Raw genomic sequence first — 13,282 nt, forward strand, 5'->3', positions numbered from 1 at the left:
ATGAATCCATTTGGAAAGCTGTAGTTTAGTGATGCTGCATTGCACAGAAACAGTTGTAGAATCCGCTTTTATAAATGGCTTATTGGCCTGATAAAGTTGTCTTTTGAATATCCTCCTGGTGATAACCAAAGCATTACGGTTGAGAGGAGACTTAATTTTGGGATGTAAACAAAGCCACTTAGACTTAAAATAGGCAATCAAGTTAAGTAAAACCTTAAAAAAAAATATGTTTCTAATAAAATCATGAAACCCATTTTCTTGGCTTGTAAACTGGCTTAGAGAAATCTTTCAGCTAAAGACTTACAGTGATCTGAGTATTTTAGGAGGCATTCTTATTACTTAATTACCTGATGAATGTTGAAATAGTATCTCCTTCGTCTTCTCTATTGCCTGAGTTGTTACTGAATTTAGAATACTGGCAACTTTTGTAGTGTTAGTAAGCAGAATTGGAAGCATACCAGAGAGTTGCATGTATTCCTGGTTAGAAAGGTTGGTACTACGTATATTCTTTAGACTGGTGTGTTGAACTATCATTGTAATGTTATATATAACACATATTGTATCTATATATAATTTATTGTTATTTTTAGGTGTGAGTGAACATATGTGTGTGAGCAGGGAGGGATAAAAAGAAAGAGAACCTTAAGCAGGCCTACACCTAGTGTGGGTCCCTCCAAGGGGCTTGATCTCACAACCTGAGATCATGACTTGAGCCAAAATCAAGAGTCAGATCTTTAACCAACTGAGCCACCCAGGCGCTCCTATCATTGTACTATTTGATTGAACCTTAAGTTATTGTACTAAATATTCAAATAATCTTTTATCTACTTTGAATTCGTCCTGTCTGGCTTTCAGGAGGCTATTTTCTATTTTACTGTAGAGTTAATTTTTAAAAATTAATTATGTTTTGAAAGGTGTACTACATTCTTAAATATTAGTTTTTTAAGCCCAGAGGTCAAAAGTGTTGATGTGCTATTCATTTTTATTATTTTTTTTAAATTTTTTTTTTTTTTTCAACGTTTTTTATTTATTTTTGGGACAGAGAGAGACAGAGCATGAACGGGGGAGGGGCAGAGAGAGAGGGAGACACAGAATTGGAAACAGGCTCCAGGCTCCGAGCCATCAGCCCAGAGCCTGACGCGGGGCTCGAACTCACGGACCGCGAGATCGTAACCTGGCTGAAGTCGGACGCTTAACCGACTGCGCCACCCAGGCGCCCCTATTCATTTTTATTATTATGAGAATCAGTGAGGAAATAAGGTTAATTGAATGATAATTTGCTTTATTGGCACTTTCTTAAGAATGTACTGATTCCGTATATAGGATTCTTGTCATAAAATTTTTTTTCAGGGTTTATTTATACTTATGTTAAGCTTATTTTTTACTTTTTAGAATGGCTTTCAATATAATGCAATTTAAAATTATATTTGCAAAAGCGATTTTTGGAGTAAGTACAAATTTCATTTATAAACTTGTCTGTCATAAATTGCAATCTTTTAATTTAGGAAGTGGAAAAGTATAGAACTGAATATAATAAACTCCGCTATGAACATACATTTCTTAAATCAGAATTTGAACACCAGAAAGAAGAATTTGCACGTCTTCTAGAAGAAGAAAAAATAAAATGTGAATCAGAGGTGAGTGACTATACTAGTTTAAGTCATTATCCTTCTAGACAGTAAAATTTTGTTTTTTGTAAATCCAAGTTAGAGTTGATTGCATAATTAAGTTTCATTAATTAATGGTGAAGTATTTGGCATGATTTTCATCTGCTCTGTAGTAACAGTTTTGTGTGTGTGAACATTCTTTTTGGCTATTAGATTTTCCTCTTTTTTTTCCTCCTTTATTTTGCCCCAGTCAATGCAGATAGACAGTCCCTTTTCTCCCGTAGCCACAGAGACAGACTTCTTTTAACAAATATAGTTTGTTTATATCATTTTTTATGTGTACTGTCCCCCTCTACTTTTTTGGGACCAAACCACATCCAGGAGAGCCCTGACTATCAGCCCATGTACCTTGTTTCTACTGAGAGAAATAAGGGATTTATACTTTATGGTGTGCCCATCACATTCAAGAAGTGAAATTTGTTCTTTCTGACATCTACAACTGCGGAATTTTCTTTCTGCTGCCTACAGCATGTTCCCCTACTCTGTCTCTATTGTTTGGGCAGCCTTTCTACTAATTTTAGTGTTTTGTCTCCTAATTTTGCCAAAAACGAGATAATGTGTTTATCATTCTTTATGTAGTTTTTACATGATTTTTTTCAGGATGGAAAGAAATACCAATTTTGTCCTGCTATATTCAAATAAGATAATGCTGGTTGAATTTGTTAAAAAAAAAAAAAAAAAAAAAGCTTGGCATCTGCAATTATGTGAAACATTCTGTGTACAAACACATCTGCATTATGTATTCATTTTGTTGTCTTTATTTGGAATTAAGAATTAGAATATACTCACCTTCCTTAACCAATTTCTAACTGGATCAAACTGATCTATTTTTAATCAGTGAGCATACTGTTCCATGATTGTTTGATGTGTAAGAAGCTCTATGAACATTAGATCGTTTGAGTCCACTGATGATACAATACTAGAAAACTATAAATACTTATATAATAGCCTTTTTTATTAAAAAATTCTTTACAACTTTAAATGCTTTGTTCACATATAATCTTTTGTTATAATAGTGAGATAGGACAGGACTGTATTATTTTATCCATTTAAAGTGAGGACACTTGAGGGGTGCCTGGCTGGCCTAGTCACTAGAGCATGCTACTAAATAATAAAATACAAAATAATAAATCTAAAATCTAAAATAAAATCTAAAAAAAAAAGGACACTTGAAGCACAAGATAAGCAACTTGAGCAAAGTCTCATAGAAGGTCAACAGCCAAGTTTACAGTAGAACTCAGGCACCCTATCAGCCCAAAGTTTTTAAAGTTTGAAATTACCAATGATTTGAAGTTGACAAACCAATTAGGAGCCATCCACCAACTAATTTTGTCAAGAGATCTGTCAATCTATACTCCTTATGATGATGAAAGGTTTTGCATCTGTAATTTTGACAGACCTAAAGGAATTACATTTAAAAATTTTCTTGTGGAAAATAGGAATTAAAGATTTCCAGCCTAAAATGTAGGTTTAGTGTATTGAAGAGTAACCACTGAGGTTAAGGATACTGGTGCTTTATGTTATACTCTGCATTTCAAATCTAATGTTGATGTTTATCTGGTAGTGATTATTTATATTCTCTATTTTCTTAGTTTTATTGTTTTTCTAAAGAATGAAACCTGCATCTGAAATCTGATGACTAATCTAGTTTTCACCCTTGAAAGATCAAATAATATTCACTAAAATTTTCAAGGGGTCAGTGGTGTCATTAATTTTCCTAGTTTAAATGTCTTACGACATTGTTAGAAATCTGAAGATAAACAGCTAGCTTAGAAGCCATAATTGACAGAGACTAGAAGAGTAAAACTTTCCAATAAGACCAAAGTACTTTCTACTTCCCAATTGATTATTCAGGGACAGTATTAATTAGTGGATAATTGGATATGCTCTTTCATTCCATCACTTTATACTCCAGTTTCTATATACAAGAATAGTAAAACCTAGTGATATGATTGTAGATCAGGAGACAGGAGTAAAACTTCAAAGTGAAGACGACTCTTGCCATCTTCCAATTTTACAATTTAAACTAGCATAAAATATATTAGTTTGTACTAAAAATAATTGGCTTTTCTTGCATTAATTAAGGATTCACACAGTACCTATGCATTTTCACTTCTACAGGTAAAAGAAGTGACTGAATATTCTTTACTGTGTTGGTGCTTATATGAATAGGAAGATTCTGTTAGTGTTTTCATGAGAAGGCCTCCTGTGATTCACATTTCCCTCATGATATTCTGAATTAAAAAGAATGTATTAAAGTAGATGTCTTTATCTTATGAATAAGATAATGTCATGATTTTTCAATGCCTTTGGCTGTAAGTACATACTAAGTCTGGACTACATATAGATGCAATTCTGAAGTTGCCTATATAGGCATTGTTTAAAGTGATATGCTGTGTTTTCATTATGTTATTTTGTGTCTAATTTTATATTCTGCAAATAGTAATGAAGAACAATACAAAGGGTTTTACGTACAGGTGATTATACTGGTTGACTGAAAGAGTGAAAGAAGCAAGAGTAATTCAGTGAGGAAGTATGATGTTGAGAGAGGGGCAGTGAGCACTGCATCATATAAAAAACTTTAGGGTGGCAATATACAATGACAGGTCCCTGAGATTATTCCATCAGGCTCTCCAGACTGAGCTCTACCTTGGCTTTTATTGGGCTGATAAGATGTTCAGTTTCCTGTGACAAAAAGAATTTTTCTGGGTCCCTATTACCACAGGCTATTTTGTTTTCTTTTTTCTTTTTCTTTTTTGTTTTAAATCAAATTATTTTATTGTCAGTGTTAGATTTTCAGTGTAATTTATAATAGCATTCACAATAATACCCTATGTTTCATTTTTGGCAGATTTATACAGTGTAGTCTTGGCTTTGGGAGTAGATTCCCGTGATTCATCACTTATATACAACACCCAGTGCTCATCCCGATAAGTGCCCTCCTCAGTGCCCATCTCTCATTTTCCCTGCTCAACCCCCCACCTCAGCCCACCACCCCCATCAACCTTCAGTTTGTTCTCTATTTACGAGTCTCTTATGGTTTGCCTCCCTCTCTGTAACTTATTTTTCCTTCCCCTATGGTTTTCTATTAAGTTTCTCAAATTCCACATATGAGTAAAAAATAAGATAACTGTCTTTTTCTGACTTATTTCACTTAGCATAATACCTTCCAGTTCCATCCACATTAGATTTCATTCTTTTTCATTGCTGAGTAGTATTCCAGTGTGTGTGTGTGTGTGTGTGTGTGTGTGTGTGTGTGTGTGTGTACACCACATCTCCTTTATCTATTCATCAGTTGATGGACATTTGGGCTCTTAATTTGGGCTCTCAGCCCATAATTTGGCTGTTGTTGAAAGCACTGGTATAAACATTGGGGTACATATGCCCCTATGAATCAGCACTCCTGTATCCATTGGGTAAATTCCTAGTGGTGCTATTGCTGGGTCATGGGGTAATTCTGTTTTTGATTTTTATAGGAATTCCACACTGTTTTCCAGAGTAGCTGCACCAGTTTACATTCCCACTGACAGTGCAAGAGGGTTCCTCTTTCTCCACATCCTTGCTAACATCTGTTGTTTCCTGAGTTGTTAATTTTAGCCACTCTGACCAGTGTGAGGCAGTATCTCAACATGATTTTGATTTGTATTTCCCTGATAATGAGCAGTGATGAGCATCTTTTCATGTGTCTGTTAGCCATCTGGATATCTTCTTTGGAAAAGTGCCTATTTATGTCTTCTGCTCATTTCTTCACTGGATTATTTGTTTTTTGGGTGTTGAGTTTGGTAAGTTCTTTATACATTTCTGATACTAACCCTCTATCCAATATGTCATTTACAATATCGTCTCCCATTCTTTTGGTTGCCTTTTAGTTTTATTGATTGTTTCCTTTGCTGTGCAGAAGCTTTTTATCTTGATGAGGTCCCAATAGTTCATTTTTGCCTTTATTTCCCTTGCCTTCAGAGGCATGTCTAGTAAGAAGTTGCTGCAGCCAAAGTCAAAGAGGTTGTTACCGGTTTTCTCCTCTAGGATTTTGATGCTTTCCTGTCTCACACTTAGGTCTTTCATCCATTTTGAGTTTATTTTTGTATATGGTGTAAGAAAGTGGTCCAGTTTCATTCTTCTGCCTGTTGCTGTCCAGTTCTCCCAGCACCATTTGCTGAAGAGACCATTGGATACTCATTCCTGCTTTGTGGAAGATTAGTTGGCCATACCTTTGTGGGTCCATTTCTGGGTTCTCTATTCTATTCCATTGGTCAATGTATCTGTTTTTGTACCAGTACCATACTGTCTTGATGATTTCAGCTTTGTAATATAGGCTAAAGTCCGGGATTGATGCCTCCAGCTTTTCTTTCTTTTTTTTTTTTTTTTCAACATTACTTTGGCTATTTGGGGTCTTTTGTGGTTCCATACAAATTGTAGGATTGTTTGTTCTAGCTTGAGAAGAATGCTCTGCTATTTTGATTGGGATTGCATTGAATGTGTAGATTGCTTTGGGTAGTAGTATCGACATTTTAACAATATTTGTTCTTCCAATCCATGAGCATGGAATGTTTTTCCATTTCTTTGTGTCTTCTTCAATTTTTTTCGTAAGCTTTCTATAGTTTTCAGCATACAGATCTTTTACCTTTTTGGTTAGGTTTCTTCCTAGGTATTTTATGGTTCTTGGTGTACTTGTAAATGGGATCGATTTCATGATAGCTCTTTCTGTTGCTTCATTATTGGTGTATAGAAATGAAACTAATTTCTGTACAATTGATTTTATATCCTGCGACTTGACTATATTCAGTATCAGTTCTAGCAATTTTTTGGTGGCGTCTTTTGGGTTTTCCATTTAGAGTATCATGTCATGTATGAAAAGTGAAAGTTTGATTTCTTTGCCAATTTGGATGCCTTTTATTTCATTTTGTTGTCTGATTGCTGAGACTAGCACTTCCAACACTACATTAAACAACAGTGGTAAGAGGGGACATCCCTGTTGTGTTCCTGATCTCAGGGGGAAAGCTTTCCGTTTTTTCCCATCGAGGATATTATCTGTGGGCACTTCATATATGGCTTTTATGATGGTAAGGTATGTTCCTTCTATCCTGAATTTCTTGAGAGTTTTTATTAATTCTCAATAAAATTGTTGAATTTGATTTGCTAGTATTTTGTTGAGAATTTTTACACCCATGTTCATCAGGGATATTGACCTGTAATTCTCCTTTTTAATGGGGTCTTTGAGAATGAAGGTAATGCTGGCTTCAGAGAATGAGTCTGGAGGCTTTCCTTCTGTTTCTATCTTTTGGAACAGCTTGAGAAGAATAGGTATTAACTCTGCTTTAAATGTCTGGTAGAATTCCCCTGGGAAGCAATCTGACCCAGGACTCTCTATTTGTTGGAAGATTTTTGGTAACCAGTTCAACTTCTTTGCTGATTATGGGTCTGTTCAAATTTTCTATTTCTTCCCATTTGAGTTTTGGTAGTGTGTGAGTGCCTAGGAATTTGTCCATTTCTTCCAGATTGTCTAGTTTGTTGGCATATAATTTTTCATAGTATTCTCTAATAATTGTATTTCTGTGGTGTTGGGTCTGATCTCTCCTTTTTCATTCATGATTTTATCTGTTTGGGTCGTCACTCTTTTCTTTGTGAGAAGTCTGGCTAGGGTTTTATCAATTTTGTTTATTCTTTCAAAGAACCAGCTCTCAGATTCATTGATCTGTTCTGTTTTTTTGGATTCTATATATTTTTAATTTCTGCTCTAATCTTTATTATTTCTCTTCTTCTGCTGGCTTTGGGATTTCTTAGCTGCTCTGTTTCTAGTTCTTTTAGATGTGAGGTTAGATTCTGTGTTGGGATCTTTCTTGCTTCTTGAGATAGGTCTGGATTACAATGTATTTTCCTCTTAGGACTGCCTTTGCTGCATCCCAAAAGGTTTGGACTCTTGTGTTATTTTCATTTGCTTCCACATATTTTATAATTTCTTTAATTTCCTGGTTGACCCATTCATTCTTTAGTAGGATGTTCTGTAACCCCCATGTATTTGGAGGCTCTCCAAATTTCTTCTTTGGTGGATTTCAAGTTTCATAGCACTGTGATCTGAAAATGTGCATGGTATGATCTCAGTCCTTTTATATTTGTTGAGGGCTGTTTTGTGACCCAGTATGTGATCTGTTTTGGAGAATGTTCCATGTGCACTTGAGAAGAATGTGTATTCTGCTGCTTTTGGATGAAAAGTTCTGAATATATTTGTTAGGTCCATCTGGTCCAGTGTATCATTCAAGACTATTGTTTCCTTATTGATTTCCTGCCTAGATGATCTGTCTAGTGCTATAATTGGAGTATTAAAGTCACCTACAATTACAGTATTATTATCAATACATTTGCTTATGTTTGTGATTTATATATTTGGGGTTTCCACGTTGGGGGCATAAACATTTACAATTGTTAGCTTTTCTTGATGGATAGACCCCTTAATTATGATATAATGCCCTTCTTCATCTCTTGTTAGTCTTTGGTTTAAAATCTAGTTTGTCTGATATAAGTATGGCTACTCTGGGTTTCTTTTGACATCCAGTAGCATTTTCCATCCCCTCACTTTGAATATTTACGTGTCCTCAGGTCTAAAATGAGTCTCTAACGGGTAGCATATAGATGGATCTTGGTTTTTTTTTATCTGTTTGATACCCTGTGTCTTTTGATTGGGTCATTTAGTCCATTTACAGTCAGAGTAATTATTGACAGTTAGGGATTTAGTGTCATTGTGTTATCTGTAGGTTTTTGTGCCTGTAGTGATGTCTCTGGTCCTTTGTGATCTTTGCTACTTTCCACTCACAGAGTTCCCCTCAGGATCTCCTGCAGGGCTGGTTTAGTAGTCATGAACTCCTTTAGTTTTTGTTTGTCTGGGAAAGCTTTCATCTCTCCTTCTATTCTGAATGACAGCCTTGCTGGATAAAGGATTCTTGGCTGCATATTTTTCCTATTTAGCGCATTGAATATTTCCTGCCACTCCCTTCTGGCCTGCCAAGTTTCAATGGACAGGTCTGCTATTACCCTTATGTGTCTACCCTTGTAGGTTAAGGCCCATTTGTCCCTAGCTGCTTTCAGAATTCTCCCTTTATCTTTGTATTTTGCCAGTTTCACTATGATATATTGGTGATCAGTTTTTGTTGATTTTGAAGGGAGTTCTTCGTGGCTTCTGGCCTTGGATGTCTGCTTCCTTCCTCAGATTAGGGAAGTTCTCAGCTATAATTTGTTCAAATGAACTTTCTGCCCCCTTGTGTCTCTCTTCTTCTTCTGGAACTCCTATGATAGGGATATTACTACGTTTTCATTGAATCACTTAGGTCTCTAATTCTCCCCTTGTGGTCTAATAATTTCCTGTCCCTCTTTTTCTCAGCTTCATCATTTTCCATAATTTTATCTTCTACTTCACCTATGCTCCCCTCTGCTTCTTCCATCCTTGCTGTCACTGCATCTAGTTTATTTTGCATCTCATTTACAGCATTTTTTTCTGTTTTTTTGTTAATTTTTTAATGTTTGTTTACTTTTGAGAGAGAGAGAGAGAGGCAGATTCTGGAATAGTGCCACCTCCTTCCCACAGTACTCAAGGGAAGGTATTGCTCTCTCCCAGAGCGCCCGCCTTTCTGCTGAGATCGCAACCGAGCCTCAGGGCTGGCTCCCCTCCCCCCAAGGCACACGAGTGTGCACATAGCTCTGGTCCGGAGAAAGCTGCACAACTCTGAAAACGCCCATCTTCACTCCTAAGGCTGTTTTCAAGGTAGAAACTGGCTCTCTCTTATTTATTTTTGAGAGAGAGAGAGACAGATCGTGAGTGGGGGAGGGGCAGAGAGAGAGGGAGACACAGAATTGGAAGCAGGCTCCAGACTCTGAACTGTCAGCCCAGAGCCCCACACTGGGCTCCAACTCAAGAACCGTGGGATCATGACCTGAGTCGAAGTGGAATGCTTAACTGACTGAGCCACTCGCATGCCCCCATTTACAGCATTTCTTAAATTTTTTTTTTTTTAACATTTATTCATTTTTGAGAGTGAGAGAGACAGAGCACAAGTGGGGGAGGGGCCAAGAGAAGGAGACACAGAATCCGAAGTAGGCTCCAGGCTCCGAGCTGTCAGCACAGAGCCGGACGTGGGGGCCCGAACTCCTGGACCACAAGATCATGACCTGAGCCGAAGTCAGACGCTCAACTGACTGAGCCACCCAGGCGCCCCTTTACAGCATTTCTTAATTCATCGTGACTACTTCTTAGGTCTTTTATTTCTGCAGCAATTGATTCTCTGCTGTCTTCTATGCTTTTTTCAAGCCAAGCTATTAGTCTTATGGCTATTATTCTAAATTCATGTTCACATATATTGTTTATATCTGTTTTTGAGCAACTCTCTGGCTGTTATTTCTTCCTGGAATTTTTTTTTTTTTGAGGAGAATTCTTTGGTTTCATCATTTTGGCTGGTTTTCTGTCTTTTACATGTTTTAATACCTTGTTGTGCGTCCTGCACCTGTGAGTACTACTATATTAAAAAGGGGTCGTACACTGTCCAGGGCCTGGCACTTTAGGAAGTGTTTTTGGAGTGTGTCGCATGCACTTTGTTGTTGTGTCTCTGGTTGCTTGATCTCCCTTTTCATAGAGGTGGTTTTGACCTTCCACCAGGTGTACTTTGATTTGTTCCTTGAAGTAACCCTGGAAAAAATGATAAAAGGGGTGGGGGGTTAAGAGGCCTTATCCCATACAAAGAGAGAAATGAGAGGGGCAAGAAAAAAAGACCAGGTAGAGAATCAAAGAAACTATAATGCTTAATTTAGAGAGAGAGAGGAAAATAAAGAAAAAGGAGATACGGAAAAGATGTAAAAAGAATAGAGTAAAAATGTCTGACTAAACAAACAACCAGAACGGAGAAAGAAGAAGAAGAAAAAAAACATACATACAAATAAAAAGAATTGACCAAAAATCAGATTAGAAAATGCAAAACTGCAGGACAGTTGTCTGTCGGTGCTTTGGACCCGGTGGCTGTGCTGGTCTGGAGGAGAGGCTGTCTGCTTCTGTCAGTCTCACTCCATAGATAAGCAGTTACCAGGTACGGAGGGGCAGGGTTTGGTGTAAGCGGGTCCTGCCTCCACTGGGGTCTGCCGTCCTGTTCCCTGAAACCCCAGCATGTTGGTGATGAGGAGAAAAATGACCACACCCCAGTTTCTCCTCCCCCATCCAGATATCTCAAACCACGCTGTTCAGGCAGCCCTCCCAGAGCCGCACAGCCAGCTGGCTTGTCCTGGGCCACAGTCTTCTTTGCCTCCTAGGTGCTTGGCTGAGACTCAAACCTGATATCTTTAAGGATTCTGCTCTGCACGGGCCGGATTCTGAAATAGTGCCACTCTGCCCAGTCAACAAGGGGCCTCTGGCTGGCACCTGCAGGGTCTTTTGTCCTTGGAGGGGCAATATACCCCCTTCCCACAGTACTCAAGGGAAGGTACTCCTCTCTCCCAGTGCATCTCCCCTTTCCACTGAGATCACTATGGAGCCTCAGGGCTGGCATCCCTCCCTGCCATGTGCACATAGCTCTGGTCCGGAGAAAGTCGCACAACTCTGAAAACTCCCATCTTCACTCCTGAGGCTTTTGCAAGGTAGACACTGGCTGTCTCCAGACCTTTTGTTCTCTGGTGCATGGTCTGGAGAGGTTTTTCTCTTGTCCAATTACAGTCCCACACTTCCACACCCTTTCTCTTCCTTTTGTCTCTCCGCCGAAGGGGTTTCCCCCACTCTGTAACTAAGACACTTGTTTTATCTCTCCCAGTTCGCAAACACACAGCTCTGTCCCACCAAGCTGTCTCTGTACACCTGTGGATAGGTTTTCGTCAGTCTGTATCCTGGATTCCTGGAATTCCAAGTGTTCTGACTGCAGTACTGCTGTATTTGAGGGAGGGGGGAAATTCTGGTTTCCCTACTTCTCTGCCTTCTTGACTCCTGGCCTCTTTTTTCTTTTCTTTTTTTTTTTTTAAATGTTCATTTATTTATTTTGTGCATGCGAGAGAGAGTGAGTAGGGGAGGGGCAGAGAGAGAGAGAGAGAGAGAGAGAGAGAGAGAGAATCCCAAGCAAGCTCTGTGCTGTCAGTGTAGAGTCCATGTGGGACTCGATCTCACAAACCATGAAATCATGACCTGAGCTGAAATCAAGAGTTGGGCATCTAACCCACTGAGCCACCCAGGGTGCCCCCACAGGCTATTTTTTTTTTTTTCTTACAACACTGGTAGCACAGAACTGACAGTGATTTCCTCGTTTTGTTCTTTATCCTGACACATGTATCTTAAAACACTTCTTTTTTGTCCTGGTATGTTCTGAAGTCCTAGTTGGCCCATATGGCTCCTTTATCTAAAATATTCCAAGTTCTCTAACTTGCAGCCTTCTCAGATTACTATGAACCATGTTACAATAGGCAAAAATCTCCCAAATTAAAACTAAATTACCTCACAGTGGGAATTCTCTGGGATTGACTTTTGCAACATTTTAGAAGGGCTTTGTGAAATTTTACTCATTAAAATTCTCTGTGTGGATGCAGTTTAGAATATCTCAAAAACTAAACTTTTTATATCGAAAATTTTTAATGTCTAAGATGTTTATTTAACGTGACATTGAGAACTGACTGAACTGAACTGTGTGCCTTAGTGTTCTCATCTGTAAAATGGCATTAACTGTAGTTCCTATCTCATGGAGCTGTGAGATTTAATAAATTACGACCTGTAAAGTGCTTAGATGAGTACCTAGTGCCTAGCACAGTAAATTCCAGCTATTGTCATCGTTTGAATTTGCACGTACTCACATCTTTTGAGTCCTTTAGCATGCTGGAGTTTCAGTGTCAGGTCTGTACTTGAAACCATGTGAATAGTTCCAAGGCATCTCTCATTTTACTCCCTGCGCCTCCCACCTTCATCTCACTCCTAGCACTCTGACTGCTCTGCTTGCAGGCACTCTGTGTCCTTACAGCATGTGTTTTGTTATCCCTATTCTCTTGTTCAGTCTGAGTAAAATTATTTAAAAAAAATTTTTTTAAATGTTTATTATTAGAGAGAGACAGAGAGCAAGCAGGGGAGAGGCAGAGAGAGATGGAGACACAGAATCGGAAGCAGGCCTCAGGCTTTGAGCTGCCAGCACAGAGCCTGGTGCGGGGCTCGAACCCACAGACTGCGAGATCATGACCCGGGCTGAAGTCGGCCGCCCAACCGACTGAGCCACCCAGGCACCCCAGAGTAAAATTATTTTTAAGACATAGTGAACATCAGCTCTTTTCCCTACAGTTGAACCTCATTCCCTAATCTTTCTGTAACTGTGTCTGGAGTTCTGAGAATTGCTTTTTCCCTGTGACTATCTTTCTCTTACTAGGAGAAAGTAGGGGTATAAGGAAAGGAAACCATAACATCCAAAATTGGATTAAAATATGAACTTCAGATTTGTAAATAATTTAAGTGTTACTTTCTTAGTAAAAAAATAAATGACAAAATGTTTTTGTATTCCATCACTAATTTCGGAAAAATTAATTCTAGTACATAAAGGGGAAGAGGAGAAACTTAGAATTGTAGAAATATAAAAAGGTGAACTAAATTGATTTTAAAAACTGAGATCTAAGAACCT

General features: G+C 38.2%; 1 protein-coding gene across 6 annotated transcripts in view; it reads left to right on the plus strand.

Annotated features, from left to right (window-relative positions):
• The window catches only part of CEP83 (centrosomal protein 83), a 120,367-nt gene that overhangs the window by 47,027 nt on the left and 60,058 nt on the right, over positions 1-13,282 (plus strand). For all 6 annotated transcript variants that reach the window (XM_058741791.1, XM_058741790.1, XM_058741788.1 and 3 more), the window contains one exon: positions 1,506-1,637. In XM_058741791.1, coding sequence (XP_058597774.1) covers positions 1,506-1,637 — 132 coding nt within the window. The remainder of the gene's footprint in view (positions 1-1,505; positions 1,638-13,282) is intronic.

The sequence above is a fragment of the Neofelis nebulosa genome, chromosome 8 (assembly GCF_028018385.1).
Source record: "Neofelis nebulosa isolate mNeoNeb1 chromosome 8, mNeoNeb1.pri, whole genome shotgun sequence".
Classification (NCBI taxonomy): domain Eukaryota; kingdom Metazoa; phylum Chordata; class Mammalia; order Carnivora; family Felidae; genus Neofelis; species Neofelis nebulosa.